The sequence below is a fragment of the Lutjanus erythropterus genome, chromosome 14 (genome assembly GCF_056507025.1).
Source record: "Lutjanus erythropterus isolate fLutEry1 chromosome 14, fLutEry1.hap2, whole genome shotgun sequence".
In the NCBI taxonomy this organism is placed as follows: Eukaryota; Metazoa; Chordata; class Actinopteri; order Lutjaniformes; family Lutjanidae; genus Lutjanus; species Lutjanus erythropterus.
In genome coordinates, this window is record NC_139330.1 from 15,955,629 (window position 1) to 15,973,852 (window position 18,224).

At 40.9% G+C, this 18,224-nt stretch overlaps 1 protein-coding gene across 2 annotated transcripts; it reads right to left on the reverse strand.

Annotated features, from left to right (window-relative positions):
• Window positions 1-1,269: 1,269 nt before the first annotated feature.
• Window positions 1,270-15,621, reverse strand: LOC146315363 (E3 ubiquitin-protein ligase TRIM8-like). Of its 2 annotated transcripts, none has more exons than XM_084736206.1 (7): window positions 15,248-15,621; window positions 13,531-14,119; window positions 6,359-6,454; window positions 4,436-4,669; window positions 4,097-4,128; window positions 2,876-2,991; window positions 1,270-2,212 (listed from the first exon to the last, which is right to left on the reverse strand). In XM_084736206.1, exons 1-7 carry the CDS (start codon window positions 15,259-15,261, stop codon window positions 1,557-1,559), a joined length of 1,737 nt encoding a protein of 578 aa, XP_084592332.1. In that variant the 5' UTR covers window positions 15,262-15,621; the 3' UTR covers window positions 1,270-1,556. The 2 variants fall into 2 exon arrangements, with proteins under 2 accessions (XP_084592332.1, XP_084592333.1); XM_084736207.1 differs by having other exon boundaries at window positions 15,244-15,619.
• Window positions 15,622-18,224: the final 2,603 nt, after the last annotated feature.

The window sequence follows — 18,224 nt, forward strand, 5'->3', positions numbered from 1 at the left end:
ACTTATTAAATCGTGAATTCTTGTCTGGTACAAAGGTCCACAAGGCAAGCAAGTATAAATACTTAAATAACAGATTTTACCCTATAAATTGGAAATTAAATTTTGGTATTAATAGTTCTTAAAAGTTTCTTTTGGTAGGACATAATTTGTCCCTATTCTCAGAAATGCATGCTATAAACTGACAGACAACCGATCGATCGTTATGAAAAGCTGATCAACTTACAGTGAACCATAGACTGAATATTAAATAGGATTTTAACCTATTTAATATACTGTCTATAGCTTCACCTGACTAATTTTTGGAGGCTTAATTGTTACATGTTGATCCTTTAATCATGGATAAAGGCCCACAAGATGACATAAACATTTGCAAACCAATGCTTCAAATACAACAAAAAGGTAAATTAATCTGCTTGTTTATTCAATATTTTCCACTGATTTTGGTTTATTCATAATCTTGTATAAAAATTCATGAAAAACCTGACAAGCATTTGTCGTCCAGTGTGTTTCTAAAGCCACATGGACTTTGGAGTGCATGGAGAGGCTCCCTGCATGCTTTCAGCCGCAAACAGGAAATAATCAAGAGCTAGGAACTTGCAAGTACAATAAGAGCATGTTAACAGTCTGTTTAGGCACTGAAGTCTCTGAAGTCCCACGTCAGGACTCGTCTTGAAGGATATGTCGTTTCTTTAGTTCACTGCTTGAATGGATTTAAGACTACATTATTCACATTAGCACTTCCAGTCGAATTGAAACAGAAAATAAATAAAATTACAGAGGTGTTGTCAAATTAGAGCACTACTACTGTCACTGTGACTACTGTCACTGGAGAAGTAAACAGGGCTACCACAGCTAACAGGGCATGGTTTCCCAAAACGGGGTCAAGTAAGTGTCAAAATAACGTTCTCATGAAGGCGACACAAACTGGAAACAAATCTCTGAACCTAAATGGAAAGGAATGAAAAACAAACATAGAAATTCTGATGCTGATTCTGATTTAAAGGGACAGTTCAGATTATTTGATTGTGTATATGAGGTACTTATCGACAGGCAGTGTATTATCTACACTAGATGCTGTGAGGAGGACCACCACACTGTATAAAGTGTACTTTCAGTAGTAGTTAAAGGTAACTCCCAGTGACTTGTAAAGAACTTTACTTGATTTGAAAAATTTTAAATAATTTGCGTGTTACCAACTGAAATCGTTTTTTATACTTACAATACAACAATTCTCTTTTTTTTTCAGTGCACAGAAGCTAATCAAACTGACATAACGGCAGTTTCCCAACAGAAAAGGCTTACACTTAAAATGACAATAAATTTTTGGGTGGACCTTTTTTAATGGCTAAATATCTTTTGTTGCTCACCCTGTCCACAGCATTTTGTTGTTTAGCATCGGTGCTGGTACTCGTCTCTGCAACTCTAGACTGGGGGCATACTGATCTTCATCTACTGTAGGTAATACACCAACTATCGATAAATACCTCATACAAACCCACTTCACATAACCCAAACTATCCATTTAATAGAACGGAATAAATGCTGATTGTGATTTATTACTTGGTCCCATAATGCTTGGTTGAAGACTGGCCATACAGCCCATAGAAGTCAGGGTGCCTGGCTGTCTGTGAGGCCTCCATCAGCCCCCTCATGGGAAAATGCTGCAGCGGCTGGCTTGCAGGCAGTGGGGCATGTGGGGGAAACTCCTGAGAGGTCATGGAGGGGAAGGAGTCCGACGCTGGGTACGGAGGCCGGGCACGAGCAGCAGTGGGGGCCCTGGAGCAGCAGCAGTTATTCAGAGTGCACATCAGTACTTTCCTCCCTTCGTACATGGCTTGTTGCGAGGCACCTCCGCTGGGGAAGTGGGAGGGGGGGAATATGGTCCCTGAGTGGTGGCTAGAGCTGGACCCTAGACCCACCATGTGATGGGCTGAAGTGTCAAGGAGCCGGCTGTGGCCGGGGCCAGCGTGAGGATTCTGGGACAGGCCTTCAGAGGAATACATGGATGAAGCACGGTGGCTCTGGTCACCTAGAAAAGGTTTTTTGCTGCTGTAGAGCAAAGGCGGAGGATCCTGGGAGGTGGAGTTTGCTGTGTTACTCTCCAGGAATGCCATGCCGTATTTCCTTTTCTGTAGTCCTGAACTACAAGTGGAGCCAGCGGAGGTGCTGTGAGACTGGACTATCTCAAGTATGGGCGCCTCATTGATTGGTTCTGAAGGTTGTGGAAAAGAAAAAAGATAATAGTTAAAAGGATAGTACAGATTATTTAATGTATGGTTATATCAGGTACTTATCAATAGTCAGTGTATTGGCTTGAAGAAACAAAGAGGGCCAAATATTGCTTGGTTTTTACCTTGCAGAACACAGGAGTTGCTGGTCAACTGCTGCCACGATCGGTCAGTTTGTTTGTGTTATTGTGTGACTTTGATGAATCTGAACTTATTTAAACACTAAAGTCACACAATAACACAAATGAAGGAACAGATTTAGGCAGCGGTAGACCAGAAACTCCTGTGTTCTACAAGGTAAAATGACTGATTTCACCCATGGAGTTTGGTTGGTTCGGAGAGAGCGATATTTGGCTTATCTGACTGCAATTTCTTGCTGGAAAAGGCTGCCTGACACAACGTAAAGCAGGGAAAATGTTCTAAATATAGCGTACACTTAAGGTGAACATTTTTTTAGGGGGCTAAAAAACGTTTGCATCTGTACTCCACTCTGCCTCTTCAAACTGACCTTCATCTACACTGAATATCCATAAGTACATTATACCAGTCCATATTAAATAAGCTGAACTAGCCCTTTAATTCTGACAGAAATTGTTAAATATCACATTCATCACTGATCTTTATTAGTGGTTGCAATTTTTTCTTACCCTCCAACATTTTTCGCAGGTTCTTTTCTCTCGTTGAGAGTTCGGACAGCAAATGATGAGAGTTGAGCTGGCCCACTCTGAGTGGAGGGATGGCACTAGTCAGGTGAGAGTTTGACCTAAAAAAAAAAAAAAGAGACGCACATTAAATATAAGAGACCAAATTCAGTAAGCTGTTTGCACCCATGGTTGAAACCCATTCTGCACTTTGATGCGTGCATTTAATTTTCACTGGAAGACTGGAAGCATACTTTGCTGGTAAACAGATATATACATTAGATGCAAGAGTGAAATACACACCTCTCCTTCACACATTCTGAGCAGGAAGGTGAATAATGGAAAGAGATTTATCAAGTGTGGTTGATTGAATATTACTAGGGTTCTCCAAATTTGCAAGTTTTTACTCTTGCATGATCGGTTCTCTGGTTTGAAAACAGGTAAATGATTCAACTGAGAAGAGAATATCTGATTGTGTTCTAATGTTCTAACCTCAATGACAGCAGGTTAAGGATCTTTGGATCAAAACATGACCACGAAAGCATCACTGGTTTAGTTCAATGAAACACAGAAATATCAAGTGATCTCAATCTCTAACCATTTACTAATACCAAACAATTAATATTAGTTGCCAACTTGCTCTTTGCTGATAAATACTAAATGCTAGGGATCCCAAGATCAATTGGTGGCTAACTGTTATCCACCGATATCCAATGAAATTGGGGTTAATGCTTACCAGTCATGGATTGTGAAAACCAATCTATTGCAAAAAACTTGAGCCAAATTTCAGCTGGTGACATGGTCGCATAGTAAACAGAAAAAAACTTAAGTGGCTAGAATATAACACGTCTAATGATGTAATGTACTGCGGTGTGCGCTGCCAGTTTTCTCAACTTGCCGAGAAGTCCAGCTTTGTTCCCTGAATGCATCAGAAACAATGCCTCCAGGAAACATCACATCATAGTTAATCGGAAAATTGGACAACACAAGTGTCACAGTGACGAAAGGCTGTGTTAAGGTGTGTAAAAATTCCTTGCCTGTGTTGTTTTTACACAAGTTTACATTTGGGCCACTAAAAATTTACTTTGACCACTAAAATTAGAGGCTTGGTGCCCGGTGGGACCTGGGCTTAAAATTATTAACGTCTATCCTTGTTAATAATCATTCATTTACTCTGATCGATTTGACCCAGCCAGACATGATCGCTATAGAAATGGAAATGCTTACCTGTCCATTAGCAGCTGGTAAGGTTTTGTGTTCTGAAAAGGACAACAAGATACATAAGTCATTCAGCAATCATCTGCCATTAAACATCTCACTAACAGCTAAGATGAGGAGAACAGAAAATACATTGTATATATGCATCAGTGCTTGCGGTAAATAAGGATTGTACGTGAAACTGCGGTTTGTGCGTTGCTGAAAACAGAACATTTAGTTCTTTGGTATACTAACACTGTAAAACACTTCCAGTTGGCCTGTGCACTGTGTGTGTAGTGTGTGTGTTTGTGTGGCTGTGCAGACATGAATGCATGTGGCAGAAGTAGAGAGAGAAGTGCACATTTGTACCTTCATGAAGTTAATGCTGTCTGATCTTTGGAAGAACGTTTGTACTGAGCTCAGGAGTTTTTCTGCTTCCTGCCGCTTCTCGTTGAGCTGCAGCACCTGCTGGGAGTTTTTCCTCACGTACATGGTGAAAGTGCTCTCCAGCATCTGCACGGTTTCAGCCTGGTTCGCTTCGAGCAGCGCATGCATCCTCTGGTACTGGGCTCTCACGCGCTCCTTCAGTTCGGACACCGCGTCCTGTGGAGAGTGGATAGGTTGGACACAAGTTTTCTGTTTAGAAAGGAAGTCGCCACCAGCACACATCTCTCCGCTGACACTTGTGGTTGATGAGGAGGAGCTTTTTGTCAAGTCTGAGATAAATTACCACTCCACCCATCCCTACCATACACTTATTTTCATCATTTATGGGAGGAGCAGGCATCTTCAGGGGAAGATAGCAGGTCAACAGCATATGCACACTGAAGTGCATCATATGAAAGCTGGGACCCTGAAGTTTAATTTAACTGTGTGTTTTCTTTAGGCGCCTATTCAAATTTTGAAAGTTTAGAGTTTACAAGGGCTAAAAACATTGTGATGGAAGTAAATGATGGTCATTCATATGCTCTTTCTTATCTCATCAGTTGTTAGAGCAGATGTGGGGTTAATACCACTTACTACACTGAGCTGTAGCCTTCTTTCAGCACTCGAGAATGAATATAAATGGTCAGAAATCCCCCCAGAATACCACATTGAGCAACAATGCAGAAAAATCCATGCAGTGATTTAGTACCAAAAACTTGTGACATTTTGGAATTTTTGGAATTGCGTTTTTTTTCTGTGATTGGATGGTGAACACTTCTGTTCTGGGAATTGCTCAGAACCCCCTTATTGTCAGTATACTGGGGAAAACCATATATCCTCTGAATCCAATGGGCGTCTAGTTTGTGGTCGTGGAGTTTCATGACGTTGTGATTGCCGTAGAGGTCAGTAAAGGTCATTTTATAATGTGAGGGCGAGCTTAAGAAAAAATTGTCTCACTAAAATGAAATGGTTACTATGGGGACTAACATCATCACACACAGAGACACATGAATCCATTGAATCCACAAAAGTCTCAGCTTTCCAGTCACACCCAAGTTATGCAATTCCAATTCTATGTAGGGCATGCGGTATGCAGAAATACTGAAATAGAATAGGCTAAAATAACAAATTTACTGCATGCAAATAATTGCATGGTTTTGGCCAAAGCGGCATGGGATTAGCATGAAGTGGGCATATATATGTAAAGGTGAGACCCATTTTCATTCAGATACCTTGAGGTGACAAGGCTAGGGACTTCTTTGAAGATCGCAACACTAGTTTTTCACAATTTTCACTTCACAGTTAGTGAGTGTTATTCCCACAAGCTAGTATGACAGAAGACAGAGGTACAGATATATATGGTACTAGCTTTAAAACTGAGCCTGCTACAGCCTCTGAGTCAGGATGACTGAGGCAGTGTTGAAAAAGTTAAATTGCTGGAGTTACCTTTTTAGCACTTGTTTCGTCAATTTATCAGCAAAAGCATCTAATCTACATAAATTATCATTAGCGCCATTCAGCAGAAAATAAGTAAAGACCTGGTATAAAACAAAACAAATTATGCATCAATACACAGTAATAAATTGATGTGTTCGGTGATTGCATATTTAAGTATATTTTTCTTACTTCATTATGTGGAGTCTGTGCTTTTCTTGTTCAGGACTGAAGAAGGAAAGTCATTTATAAAATGCATTTTCCAGCCTAATGCACTAGCCATTCCAAGCTAGAGATAAATTACATTTTCTTTTCATTTTCTAACAGCGAACAAAGGTACGGAGCCATTTCATTACAGCACCAAAATGCACATGATGACAAAGAACTGTACTGATAATGTTCAGGATGGTGTTTCTGTGTGTGGTACTGTACCTTCATCAGTGTCTTGTCTGACTCCAGCTTGGTGAGCTGCTCATCGATGTTCTGAACACGACCCTCCAGTCTGTCTTGCTGCCTCATTAGCATGGCCTGTGGAGGGATGACATACGAGAGATGGATTAGACAGATGACCCACAACAAGATGCACTGAAAATAGAAAAATAGTACACATACACACACACACACACACACACTTTCTTAAAACTCAGGCCTCTGCTGTGACCTCAGTAAACCTGGCTGCTGTTCATTAGTCACTAAGACAACCTCCTCCTCCACAAGCCTGATGAGACGGAGGAAACAACAGCTGCCAGCGACAACCACATGCATTTATCCATTAGGAGAGCACCGGTTAAAGGCACAAACAATTGCGCAAATACATCTCTGATTGCTTCTAAGTTTATCAGGGACTGTGTTACATCAAGTGAAGTCCATTGTTGGGACCAGCCTACTTCCTCTGTGGGCTGAAAAGCCAGTAAAAGAGCCGGTAAAACATAATCCTTCTCCATTTACTGCAGGAGATGGAAATCAATCCACAGTCACAGGCTGACAGCTAACTAGGAACAGGGGAGGGCAGGTACGCTTTTTAATGAACTGTTTCTGCATGGGAAAGGCACCATGCCCAAATAAGAGGAAAAAAAAACCTGCTGTCATGGCAACAAAGCCTTGTGTATGTATTTATATGTGGAAGCTAATGTGTATGTGAGGGAGCAGGAGGGAGCAAAAAGCGGGGGTGTCTCTCTCTACCCCTCTCTGCTTTCTCATTTTGCCACATGCATTGCTCCCATTGTTTGCATTGGCCTCTGTGTCAGTGACAGATTGTCATGTCTGTGTGCATAACGCCGGGGTCGGCTCTCTCCCTCCGCATGAGTGTGCATGGGAGAAAGGCAACGGCAGGAAAGGCAAAGTGCTGTGGGGCTCTGCTTGCACATGCCAAGAACGGACAGAAAGAAAGTGAGAAAGACATACAAAAAGAGGGTGAAAGCAACAGGGAGAAAGTTTGAAGCAAAAAAAAAAGAAAGATAGGGAGAATGAGGACATTCCTGCGGTCTCTTGTGAGCGGGTTTCAGGGTAGCTACATTGTGGTATCACAGCAACAGGCCTCTTCAGCTGCTTACAACACTCATGGAGTCTTATGTACAACAACTGGCTGGCCACTACACTATACCACAGTGAACACTTCCAATAGTCTGTCTAGTTTTTTAAAACAAAACAGCAAAAAAAGACTCTAGATGACATTAAAAAATATCAAATATATAATATTACACCCACTTTTTCTTGTTTGCATAATCTCAACTGTCCTTCTTAGTGGAGAAGTGCTGACAATACTGGCACCTGTGAAAAGGCAGAAATGTTTCTGTCTCCTCCAGCTCATGTTTGACAATTCAGACTTTGGACTATTGGCAATGGAAGCACTAACAAGGGAAGACAGCATAAACAAATGAAGCATTTAAACTGTTAAAGCAGCATCAATTGATTTTTTGGGGGGCCATTCAGGGACATATTATCACCATATCAAATTGCTGGCGAACGTATCAGCAAACAGTTGTTGAATTACACATCCAGCAGACTGGGACCAACATTAAAATTGGTTTTGAGTTATATCTCTGATCACCCGATGAATGCAGGTTCAATAAACATTCTCCTTTTAGCTCAATTTTGGTCTCGACCAAATTATTTGGCTTACTAGCAGCTAAATGCTGGCAGTGTTAGTTAATCACTCCCTATTATAAATAGGCAGAGGGCAAAAACTCTGCAGATATAGCCACCACCACACACTTTTAATTGGCGAACCTGAACCTGAACCTGAAAATGAACATAATATGACCTGTTTAAGACAGATGTGCTGCGTGAGCAAGTTATGTTTGAAGAAGGATCCAGTTCTACACAACACATCAATGATGAAGACAGTCATGCACACCACCAACACAGGGGTGAGGTAGTAAGTTGGTGGAGTTCATCTTTGAAAAAATGCAGCAATTCATTAATGGAAGAGGAGAAGAAGAAGTTTACAACAAAGTAAAGGATGCATTAAGCTACATTAAGCTAAGCTGAAGCTACACACTTGAGAAACGTAGCAAGTGTAGCTACAGCAACATAGAAACGTTTTTTTTTACTACATCAAAGCTATTTTAATTATCCCTAAGACAATCCCTGAATTCAATACATCATTTTTTCCAGAGCTGACGATGGAAGTGGCTCACTTCCTTCTCATCTCTGTTGTGAGTTGCAGGAGGTACAGATCTGACAGACACCCTTTAGTTTTGCTAACTTGCAACCATTAGAGGCTAAATCATACCATTAGGTTAGAAACACTTCTGAGTACATATTGAATACAAATTTGTTTACGTGCCTTCTTGTCACATCCCACACCTGTACTACACACTACATCTTGCTTCAGGTAAACAATCCTCTTTAAACAATCTGATATCAGCCATAAGGACATACAGATGCCAATTAAGTAAATCGAGTATTTAATTTGATTCCTTTTTCTCTAATTAATTCAATACCAACATATGAAAGGAACCTCTGAAATAACCATTCAGCACAATAAACTACCAGCTGCATCAAATAAACCACTCTTGACTTCACCACACCACAGACTGTATGGGCTGTAGCTGCTGTGATAGTGGGCCAATCACATGACATCTTAAATTGAAGAACACCTGCAGTGATTGGCTGCGGCCAAAACCACACAAGTAGTGATTTTTTTCAGAATCTGGTTACTAAAAAGATTGAATGCAGGTATCGTTTAACTGGATAAATTTGTTTAATCTAGTTTTTCATGTACTGTGTGCACCACACTTAACTTTTCAGAAAGCACTCTTGCGTTAATAATCGCTGTCTTAACACAATGCATAGTATCTCAGTGGCACCTCAGCTCTTCTGTGTGACTGTATTGACAAAAACAGGAAAAAACACAGTTGGGTTATTGCTATCGTAAATGGTGCATTAACTGCTTTATGGCAACAGCTTCTCTATGCCTGGATGCTTCGACTCAACAACTGTGTTTTCCTCATTTTACCGTGTTTCCTCCAATTCCCTTCTTGTCTTGTTGTGTGCTTGAAATAGCATAAGGAGACAGGAGGGAACTGTCTGGTTGCTGATCTCTCTGTAGCAGCGTGAAAGCCTACCTTTATCAAGATTAAACCCGCCAATGATCACTTTCCCCACTGTCCTATTTAGGCATCCAGACACCCGCGGGTTGCCAGGAAGCTCATGTTTAAATGAGGAGCCTCAGGCTCAATGAACAGAGAGCCTCTTTCACAATCAACTGACAACTATTCCCCACGTCTGATGTCAATGGACTGCCCTCAGCATTCTGGGGAACTGACTCACTCCAGCCCAGATACAAGAAACTGCAAACGGCAGAGCTTCCATAAGCGACGGTTTCCTGCTTTTAGGTGCCTGAGAAAACCAAGGTGAGGTTGTGTGGGAGGGCTCCTCCTCCGCCTGTCCCAGGGACGACATTACTATTATATTATCCTCCCTTTCTCCTCTTTAAATTACCAGCACGCTTGCAAAAGGTTACTATAAAAGCCTCCTATGAGAGCCAAAGATAACTGAAGATATGAACATTGGTTTTTCCCTCTTTGTTTATCCCAAAAGCAACAAGAGTGCTGCCAGGGGAATTTAAAGTCCTTTTACAAAAATAGCCCACAGCAGCTCTGTCAAGGAGAACAACCTTTCAGTAAGTAATGAAGAGAAGCCACTCCAGCCTCAAATTACTTCAACAAAGTATTACCCAGCATACAAGACGCCTAACTTTTGCCTACTGCCACATTTATCAATATGAGAGTGCACTCTGTGTCTGGTCTAGAGGCCAGAGCATGGAGAGTGTTAATCTGAGAAGAGCCAGGACCTCTGACTCCTGGATAGCTCCATTTACTCTGCGAACATACAGTGGGAAAAGAAAGGAAAGATGGGTGGGTGTGTGCATGTGTGTGTGTAGAGAGCAGCTGTGGAAAGGGCTGAACAGACATCTTTTGTCCCAATAATAGCTCCGGACCAGAGCAACAGTTTGTGCCGAAAAGACTTCAACAGATTTAGAACTTTGTGATCTACACAGTGGAAAGAAACGCCATCTGTAACTTTCTAAACTGGAATAATCTGATCACCAAACATATCAACAAGACTGCAACATGGCAGATGCTAAAACTAATCTGATTCTCACTCCCACCCTTCACAGATAGGGAGGAAGAGGGAAGAAATGAATATAAGGCAGCGTGGGTGATTGTTTTTTTTACACCTTGCCAATTACATTAGACTTGTGAAAAGAAAGTGAAGTGAAAAAAAGGTACAGAAGTGAGGAAAATACAGACGTGGACACCACCATGACACGCCGGCCTCATGCCAGATATATTCTTTCATGCATCCTGAGGTCAACCCTGCCAGTTAGATTAACACATACTGTAGAGGCCTATTATATTCGCAGCCCCTGGGCCAAATACGGTGCTAGAAGCTATGTGACATTTCAGCATCAAAATGTATAAAAATGCTAGTCATATGTTATTTATTTTGTTAAGTTGTATGCAGACACTATCTGAAATATTTCCAGCCATGTTAACACAGAGAAATCTGTAATTTATTCAAGGTATCAGTGTGTTTCCTGCTAGTGGTTGGTAGCTAGCTGCATCAGGTACATCACACCGAGGAGCAAAAGTTGGTACGTAAGCTACAAGAATATTCACTGTCAGTGTGGTAAAAGGCTAAACGATGCTGGTGACAGTTACTACTGATGGTAGCTTGTGTAGGAGGCTGCTGAAGTTCAGTCATTATGATACAGCGCTGAAGCGGCAGACTGACATCTATGAATAAATCTTAGCCTAGCTTAGATCAACAGTTGCCTTTTAACAGGTTGTGTTATTTACAAACAACATCAGGGCTAACAATACCTGGTAATTCAATATCTGCAGTGTCTGGGCACAGTTGGGTCATTGATCCACTTGGACAGGGGAAAGACTGAGGAGCATGACAGGTAAGATGTAGCGAACGCTCAAGTTCAGACAAGGTCACCAAATAACAAGACATGACTATAAAACAAAGGTTTGTTTAACTCAATATGAATTCATAAAAACTCATTCAAATCCGTCTGCCTGAAATTTGGCTTGCAGCAAAAACAAACCGTTCAGTAACTTTTTCTGTACCGGCACTGAGTGCAGGTTGTTGATTTAAGGAAAAGAAATATGCACCTGGACTTTTTCTTCTTTTTGCCATGGTATCCAAAGAGTTATTGTGTATTGGTTTTTTCTACTATAAAAATACTATTGTATAGAAATCAAAGATGCATTGCTTTTTCCTGCATTGCTTTGTACATAATGTTTCTTTTCCTAATAGAGAAAATACAAAAAGGTGCATTGTTTACACATTTAAATTCCTAACTTTACGGGTCAAACATAAGAAATGTAAATGTCCAGCCCCTTGGCACTCTGAGTGAATAGGCCTGGCAGTCCATTTTTCTCCCTTCTTTTCTACTTTTGTCTCCTCGAACATTTCACTACAATCGCCTTTCAGCTCCTGGGAATGGTTGAAATGCAAACTTGGCTTGTGAGCGTTTTCACAAATCACCACATTTCCTTCTCAAAAACAGCATGTCAATTCATTCATCAGCCCATGAAGCCTAGCCAGCGTGCATTTCCTCATGAACAAATCCCGAAACGGATGAGGGCAGCTAACATAAACAAACTACATGTGGATCCACCCCTAATACAGGGGGGGTCATCATTTCCGGTGCACGCAGATTGCATCACAGCACTTACCCGAGGGCACAGGGCGGCTAATGTGAGGGCGTGGCGGTGTGGAATGTGTGGTTTCATCAAGGTTAAAAGCAGCGTGTTTGTGACGTATGTCTACATGTGAGTGCATGCATGTGTGTGTGCTATCATCTACCCTGAGGAGTTGGCTTTCACCTGTCCGGTCCTTTCACATCAGATAAGATTAAAGGAAGAGGCAAAGGGAGAAGGCCTTTATAGACTGATGAACTGGAAGAAATGTTTGCTTCTTTGAAAGAACGAAAGAAAGATCTGTGGAAGAGAGTGCATCTATCAAACTTTTTGACAGTAGCCTGCCTGTCAGCTCAAGTGAAAAGACCTTTTTCACGGCAGCCATGTTTATATGAAGATGGCAGGTGTTAGCAATGACACTTATTAAGGTCCTGTTCCATTTAGTGTAGCAGGGTCTTTCCAGTGAGTCAACATACACAATAGCAGCACCCTGACTCAGTTTAACCAGCATGGAGCGGAACCTTTAAGGGATAGTTCAGATTATTTGATGTAGGGTTGTAAGAGGTATTTATCGACAGTCAGTGTATTACCTGATGGCCTAGATGGCAGCTGGCATGGAGAAGCAGAGAGGGGCACCAGCACAGAAGCTAATCAATGAACTACAGTGGACAGGGTCAGCCAGAAAAAGTATTTTAGCGACTTAAAAAAGGTCCACCTAACAACATCAACATCTGTTTAAGTGTACGCTATATTTAGAATATTTTCATTGCTTTACTTTGGCATCAAACAGCCTTTTCACACAGCTGTTATATAAGCCAAATATCACTCCCTCTCCCACCCAACCAAACTGCATAGGCAAAATCAGTCATTTTACCTTGTAGAACACAGGGGTTGCAGGTCTACTGTTGCCTCAGTCTGTTAGTTTGTTTGTGTCATTGTGCGACTTTGGTGTTTAACTAGGATAGTTCAGATTCACCAAAGTCACACACTGACACAAACAAACTAACAGATCGAGGCAGTGGTAGACCAACAACTCTTATGTTCTGTGAGGTAAAATGACCTATTTCGCCTATGGAGTTTGGTTGGTTTAGAGAGAGATATTTGGCTTGTATCACTGTGGTTTTCCATTGGAAAAATGTTGTCTGATAGCAAAGTAAAGTCATAAAAAATATAATGTACTATTAGACTCATATCGATTTTTTATTGATGGACCTTTTCTAAATGTTGTTGACCCTGTCCACAGCAGTTAAGTCCTTAGCTTCCATGCTGGTATTCCTCTCTGCTACATTGACTATTTATAAGTACCTCTAGAAATCCCACTTCAAATAACTGGAACTATCCCTTTAATCAGTATCATTGATAACACCTGTGTTTACCCTATTATTTCATGTCAAATGGCTTCTGTGAAGCAGGTCCACTGGTGAGAAGGGGAGGATGTTTATGTACCTGCATTTGTATGCGTTGGGTATCCACATCGCAGACTGTGTGTCTTTGGTTAGTGCAGTGAGAGATGCAGCAGAACGGACACAGAGCCACCTGCTCTTCCTCACAGTGGAGCAGCCTGTACTCCTCATGACTGGGACAGGTCCAAGCGCTCAGCTCCTCAGCGTCAACTAACAGGTGTCCCGGCGCTGCACACGGCTGCTGTAGGTGCGTCTGGATATGAGTTTGGCAGCAGGGCTCCTTACAGCGCAGGCAGACCTTCCGCACGGGCAGCGGGGGGCCTCGTCTGCAGAGGACACAGTGCAGCACAGCGGGGACTTTCTCAGTGTTCAAGGCATTAAACCGCTTCACTATGTTGGCAAGCTTAAAGTTCTTCTCCAGTGTGGGTTTCTGGTCGTAGTCATGGTTGCATTCGGGACAGCGGACCGCAGCGTTGTCTTTGGCCCAAGCCTCAGAGATGCAACCCTTGCAAAAGTTGTGCTTGCATGGCAGCTGGATGGGTTCCTCAAAGACATTCAGGCAAATGGGACACAAAAGCTCCTCTTCGAAGCAGTTTTTCCAACTTGCATCCATGACTTCAGCTGGATCCAAACTGATGTTGTGTGACAAAAAGGAGCAAAGCAAAGAATTATTTTCTGGTCTGAAATGCATAGAAAAATAGGCTACCCTTATTAAGTCTAAGTTATACTTTACTTGCACAGAAAGATGTGGGCAAAGCAAACCCAGAGGTGGAGAGGATCTTAGGTATAAAGATTTAAAGGCATAACTGAGGGTGTATTTAAACACTGGCAGGTGACAAGTGACTTGACAGAAACAGGTAAGATCAACTCAAAATGCGGCCACAGAAAAACTTTGACAACACACCAAAAACTAGTGGTGAACTGTACCTAAGTACATTTATTCAAGTACTTTACTATACAATTCTGAGGTACTTGTACTTTACTTGAGTATATACATTGTATACTACTTTATACTCCAACTCTACTATATTTGAAAAGCCAATAATGTATATATCATATATCAGTTGACTGATATTGCATGTAAAAGCTACTGTATATTGGTATCAGCACATCTGTTGTCCAATATGCGCCGATATTTGTCACAAGTGTTAAGTATATATTCTTTATTCTGAATATTAGATTCTGTATAAATAATATTGGTAGATATATCAATACTGGAATTCCTTAAATCCTTGATGTCAGTATTGGCATCAGCCCCAAAAATCCACTATTGGTGGGGCCCTAAAAAAGATTAACACATTAACACATCACTTATGATAATGAAGTAATATAATTCTGAGTCCTTCATAATGATGAGTACATTTAACGCTTATTTTCTGTACTTTTACTTGAGTAAGATTCTGATTGCAGGACTTTTACTTGATGTGGAGTATTTTTACACTGTGTTATTACTACTTTCACTTGCCAAAAACTACTGTCATAGCCAAACAATTCACATTATGTACAATGACAACATGAAATATGTGGCTGTGGTAAATTTGCGATGAAGAAATCACTACAGGACGATACAAGCTGTCGCCTGAAGAGCGAGTGACAACTTACTACAGATTAACGCTGGAAATGAGACTCTGTCTTATAAAATGTCACACTGACATTTTATTTACCACGAAGACACTCTTGTGTCCTGTCAGTAATGAAACATAACAGTCAAATAAAGCATAATAGATGTGTTCTTATGGAAGAAAAGCAACGTTACCAACTATTTATTGTCCATGTCGTCGGCAGGCAGAGTCCGGTGCACCTATAAAGCCGTAGAGCTTCACATCCAGCCCGCGATGAGCTCCAGCCTCTCCGGTTAGATTACAGCAGTCTGACCGACGACACGCCGCTCAACGCCGGGATTTTATACAGATTCCCGGCTCTTACTCGGCTGCTTTCGGTTTCCCGTCAACTCTTTGACTAATATTTGATGGTAAGTGCAGGAAGACTGTGACTCGTCGGCAGGGAGCTCAGTGCTTTCACACCGACTGCCCCCCTCCGATAACGTGACCCGTCACGGAGTTGATAAATAGACGGGGAGGAGCCGAGAGGAGGAAGGCAGAGGGAGCAGCCACAGCAAACTCTACCGGAGAGACTGTAAATGACCATGAGACATGTGTGTGTGTGTGTGTGTGTGTGTGACCCGTCATCCTCTGCGCCACTCGCTCCTGTAAAGTGGAGTCCTGGCTGGCAGAGATAGGGGGCCCCAGGGGCCCATAACAGGGTTAGTGCTTCAGGAGAAACACTGAATCACACATGGTCTTCTTTTTGTGTATGAAGTGTATTCAGTAGGGGAGACTGGGGTCAATTGTTCTTCCTTCAGAGTACTTGAAATACCCAAGTCGTATTTTAATATATACACTAATTAATTATACATCTGATAACTTTTACTAATAAGGACAAGACTATAATATTAAATTTAAAAAGAGGTCAAAGCATTAGAATTGACCTTTCTAAAGTCCCACCCCTATTTGCTTAGTACTCCAATATCCGTTGAGCAAACTTTGTGCCATTCAATCTGAAAATGTTGCGTTATGCTACAGTTTTCAGATTAAATGACACATTTCCTCAAAACAGCGTGCAGCGGTGTACAGCTGGCTTTGAGAGACATTTTCTCTCTCAATTGCTACCCAATCAGTGATGTGTATGTAAACACCACATTTAAGAAGACAGTAAAGCGCAGTTCGCTTGCATATACAATAGGGTGTTCAACGCAGTACCGTTTCTGTTTAAATAAATGTTTACTATGTTTTGTCTGGGCTGAATGGGGCCTTGGTCAACTTTCTTGAATCAGGAAATATATGCTATGTGTTAGGCTTGTCTATGTTGAAAAGAAAAACACATTTTGAAGATGGTTAAAAGATGTCGGGGACCTGTAAAAGCGACATATTTAACACCTTAAGTTAGCTTGAACACTTGCTAACTAGCAAGTTAATCTACATCACTCATTAGCTAGGTAGTTATCTAGTGTTTACTACTACTACTACTCAAGATAATACCCTACTTTTACAGAAAAAGGAGAAATTTGACTGGTGTAACTGAAACAGTGTTGGGGGCAACTGTCACATTGAAAAGATAAGTCACATTAACCCACAGTGGGTCAAATCAACGCACACCTCAATCTGACACCAAATGTAGTGAAATATGTTCCTTTGCCAACATAAAAATGTCAGCACAGACAAACAAGGTGTTCTGTTATTAAGTGCTACCTATCATGATGTGCTACTTAGCAGTTTTCTGGGTTGAGGGTTACTCTGCTATTGATTTGTGCTACAGTTGTATTTTTCAGTAAGGCAGCACAAATCAATAGAACACAAAGTGCTTACACTGTGGCTCCAAGGCAAACTCTTGTTTGCTAGCTAGCAACACTAATATTAGGGTAGTTTGTTGATGTTGATTTTTAACCAACCTAGAAATAAAACTGATTTAAGTTTAAATTCACAGTCAACCTTCAGACATAAAAAGAAAAATACTGTACATCAAAAAATGTCAATCTTACACCTCAAAATCTTTTTTTTTGTTGTTGTTGTTGAAAACATATACGTTGTTTATAAGTTGTAACTAACGTCTTCATCAGTGGTTAATATGCTTTTGTTAGTGGTTAAATACTCTACTAATGCTTCATACTTAAATTAGGTTGCCAGGTTGTGAAAAATCTCTCTGCTTGTGGATATTCCCCCTCAGCTTAGCATTTATTTTGTCTCTTTACTGAGACTTTAATCACTGGTCATATTAACCCATAAGAGAGCTCTGGGAGAGAGATTTTGAATAGTGGGTCCTCACTGGTTCCTTTCCTCCCTATATTGCGTAGTGCTTCTTTGCAACAAAAATACTTAATTTGTGTTGGTGTTGGAATATGCACCAAGTGAGCACAACGTAACCTAAGATATTTATAGTAATAATACTGGTAACACGTCACAGTAATACACAAATCATACATGTAAGTAATGCTTAACAAATGCTCAACTTATGCATGACATGATGATTTAATGCATGAGTTAATGTAGGAAGTATCAAATCAGCTGGATTCCAGTTACATCAAAATGTATTTATGTAACTGTATTTATGTAAATTATATAAATCATTGCATCAGACAACCAGTTTGATTAAAAACAAAGCTTCATTTTTCTGAGAACAGACTACTCTGCTCTCAGAGAGAGGTTGAGCAAATACACGGGTCTTAATTAAACTTTTATGTAAGTGGAATCCAATTAAGTTGATCACATACTGATTAATGTATGTGATAACTGTGAAGTAATATTCTTTAACTTCTGATCTATTACGTGTGAACTGATTACACATAATCATAGTGATTTCATCATTTGTTAATGATGAGCAGAAGTATTTCATTGTAAATCCTGCACTAAATCATCATGAGTCATGCACTAGAAAATAATTACTTCTATATTTGACACCGAGCCACCAATAAACACATGGCAATGAGATCATTAGTTAAGGAGGCCTTAGCTGATGTATTAGGTGAGCGGTGGGCACATACATGCAGTGAACACAGGGCCCGGTGGCAGCTGGCTCCTTTTCCCTTTTGGTAGTTCAGCCTTAGGAAGATCAATGGACCATTAGACCACATGCCGTCTGGGAAAGGTGTGCAGACTCTCTGCACCAAAATCCTTTTAATAAATACTTAACGTTTGCAACTTCAGACTGCATCTATTATTAGAATGTGGCAAACTCATCGTT